The 2365-nt window shown below is 42.1% G+C and overlaps 1 protein-coding gene across 1 annotated transcript in view; it reads left to right on the top strand.

Annotated features, from left to right (window-relative positions):
- The first annotated feature begins 594 nt into the window (after positions 1–594).
- LOC101785875 overlaps positions 595–2365 on the top strand; it is a 5012-nt gene continuing 3241 nt past the window's right edge. Inside the window, exon 1 of the mRNA XM_004979316.3 lies at positions 595–829. Coding sequence (XP_004979373.1) covers positions 680–829 — 150 coding nt within the window. The 5' untranslated portion in view covers positions 595–679. The remainder of the gene's footprint in view (positions 830–2365) is intronic.

The following is a 2365-nucleotide window of genomic DNA, read 5'->3' as shown; positions in this document are numbered from 1 at the left end:
AGGTAAAAAACGGGCACAAGGATAAATGTTACTATCTTCTGGAAAGCGATGTCACCAGGTGCGAATTGACGGCGAGCAACGGAGACTTGAATGATTATGGTGCCTCAAGGGAAACCGTCCTCTGTACGTTAGGCACACCATGTGCATGCCTTGCGCGTCAAGCTTTTCAGATTGGAGGATCGAACATTTCTTCGCATTCCAAACATGCGTTGCAGGTCAAGCTTTTTTTTTTCCTTTGCTTCTATTTCAATAATCAGAGGAAAAGGAAATGAGGACGTGTCAAACATGCGTTGCAGGTCAAGCTTTTTTTTTTCCCTTTGCTTCTGTTTCAATAATCAGAGGAAAAGGAAATGAGGACGTGTCTGAATGCATGAAACAGGCTAGGGCGTGCAACACATGCATTATTGCTGTGTGAACAACGGTCAACTAGCTCGACCGGTTCTGTTACCCGTCGCCTTCGACGTATCGACAAAGACCAAGAATCCACCCACGGCTCCACGAAACTGCAGAATCCTTTCCTAGAACCTCCACAAGTGAAGTGTTGAAAAGACTTTGACGCCCCAAAAATACGGCAGAGCCAAGGCCGGCCTTGTTATAACACACCTACCAGCCGAAGCTACCAAAAACCAACACCAACAGGGTAGCTCACTAGCTCTCGCCTGTTTCGTTGGAGCGACTAATGGCAGTGACTACGCGAGCATGCTTCGTTGTGGCTCTCGCCTTTCTCTTCATGGAGGGTGCAGCGGCGGGGACTGCAGGCGGGCAGCGGCGGTGGCAGGTGCAAAACCTTCTCAGGCGGCTCAACAAACCTCCTCTCGCCAGCATTCAGGTAATGACCGACCTGTCCGTCGTCTTTTATCTTGGATATAGATTATGTACTCCCTCTGTTACTAATTATAATTCACTTTAATAGCTTGTTAGAGATTTTGAATCTTTTTCTTGTATTTTATTATTTCTTTTTAGTAAATCAGATCTTATGTCTTGGCTACATATTTTCCTGGAATATGTACCCCTTTGTAATGTTTGTGGTTTGATGTAGTTTTGAAAAAAAAGTCTGAAGCCGGAATGTTATCTTCACTACGGGAAATCTTAAATTTGCCGAGTGTATTTTTTTTGCCGAGTGTTTTTTTTCGAGCACTCGGCAAACAAGCTCTTCGCCGAGTGCCAAGCCAAAAACACTCGGCAAAAAAAAAACACTCGGCAAATCGGGACTTTGCCGAGTGTCAAATAAAAAACACTCGGCAAAGCCCCCTCTTTGCCGAGTGTCAAAAAAAACACTCGGCAAAAAGGGGGGTTTGCCGAGTGTCAAAAAAAACACTCGGCAAACAGGGGGGTTTGCCTAGTGTTTTTTTTGACACTCGGCAAAAAAATATTTTTTTCCTTTTTTCACCATGAAATTTTTTCTACTCCCCACATACAACATGTGGTACTCCATGTTAAAATTTGGTATATTTTTGAATTTATTTGCTATATTTATTTAATTAATTGCATTTCAAGGGAATTTTTGGTATAAGTCAAATTTGAACTGCAAGTGATTCAAATTATGGAACAAAATGAGTAGAAAAATGATATTCATGTTATTTGGCCCAATTTGAGACGTGACCCATGAAATGAAAAGAAATTTCGAACATCTTGTTCAGGAAACACGACCATGAACGTGCGGCAGTAGTATTTTTAAATTGTAAAAAAAACAAGCAAAGTCTGAAAATCATGAGATTTGTCATGATGTGATGATATAATATGTGGAGGCTGTGGAAAAAAATTGAGAAGGTTTTGCACATTTCATCATGTACGATGATTACAAACCGAAGCATCTGAGAAGAAGAATAGTAATTTTGAGAAGGATTCGATAAAATTTAGAGTCGAAGTGACGGTCGAGTTCGGTTTGACTACAAAACTTTTTGTATAGTCAGTAGAGAATATATATTGTTTTGTGTGAAAATTTGGTATTTTTTCGAAACTGTTAGATATTTTTTTATTTTTTTTAAAAAACTTTGCCGAGTGTCCTAGGGTGGACACTCGGCAAAGAATTTTTTTTTATTTTTAAAAAAATCTTAGCCGAGTGTCCCGATCAGACACTCGGCAAAACCCGCAAAAAAATATCTAGCGCTCGGTCGAGTGCCCAAGTCTTCCACCGTCCTCCTTAACTTCTTCCGCTCCGTCTCCTTAACTTCTTCCGCGTCTCCCACCGTCCTCCGCCCCCTGCCCCCGCCCGAGTGCTCGATTTGGTGAATTTGTTGATAGCGATGAGTACTCGATTGAATCCTCCTGGGGCTGTTGGGAGTGGGCCGATCATATCAGCCCCAGCATGCAAAGGGCCATGTTGAGTATGTGATGAGTTTATAGGTGGGACGTGCTGTTGCTT

The sequence above is a fragment of the Setaria italica genome, chromosome VIII (genome assembly GCF_000263155.2).
Source record: "Setaria italica strain Yugu1 chromosome VIII, Setaria_italica_v2.0, whole genome shotgun sequence".
In the NCBI taxonomy this organism is placed as follows: Eukaryota; Viridiplantae; Streptophyta; class Magnoliopsida; order Poales; family Poaceae; genus Setaria; species Setaria italica.
The sequence above is the reverse complement of the archived record's forward strand: the minus strand, read 5'-3'. Positions and strand labels throughout refer to the sequence as shown.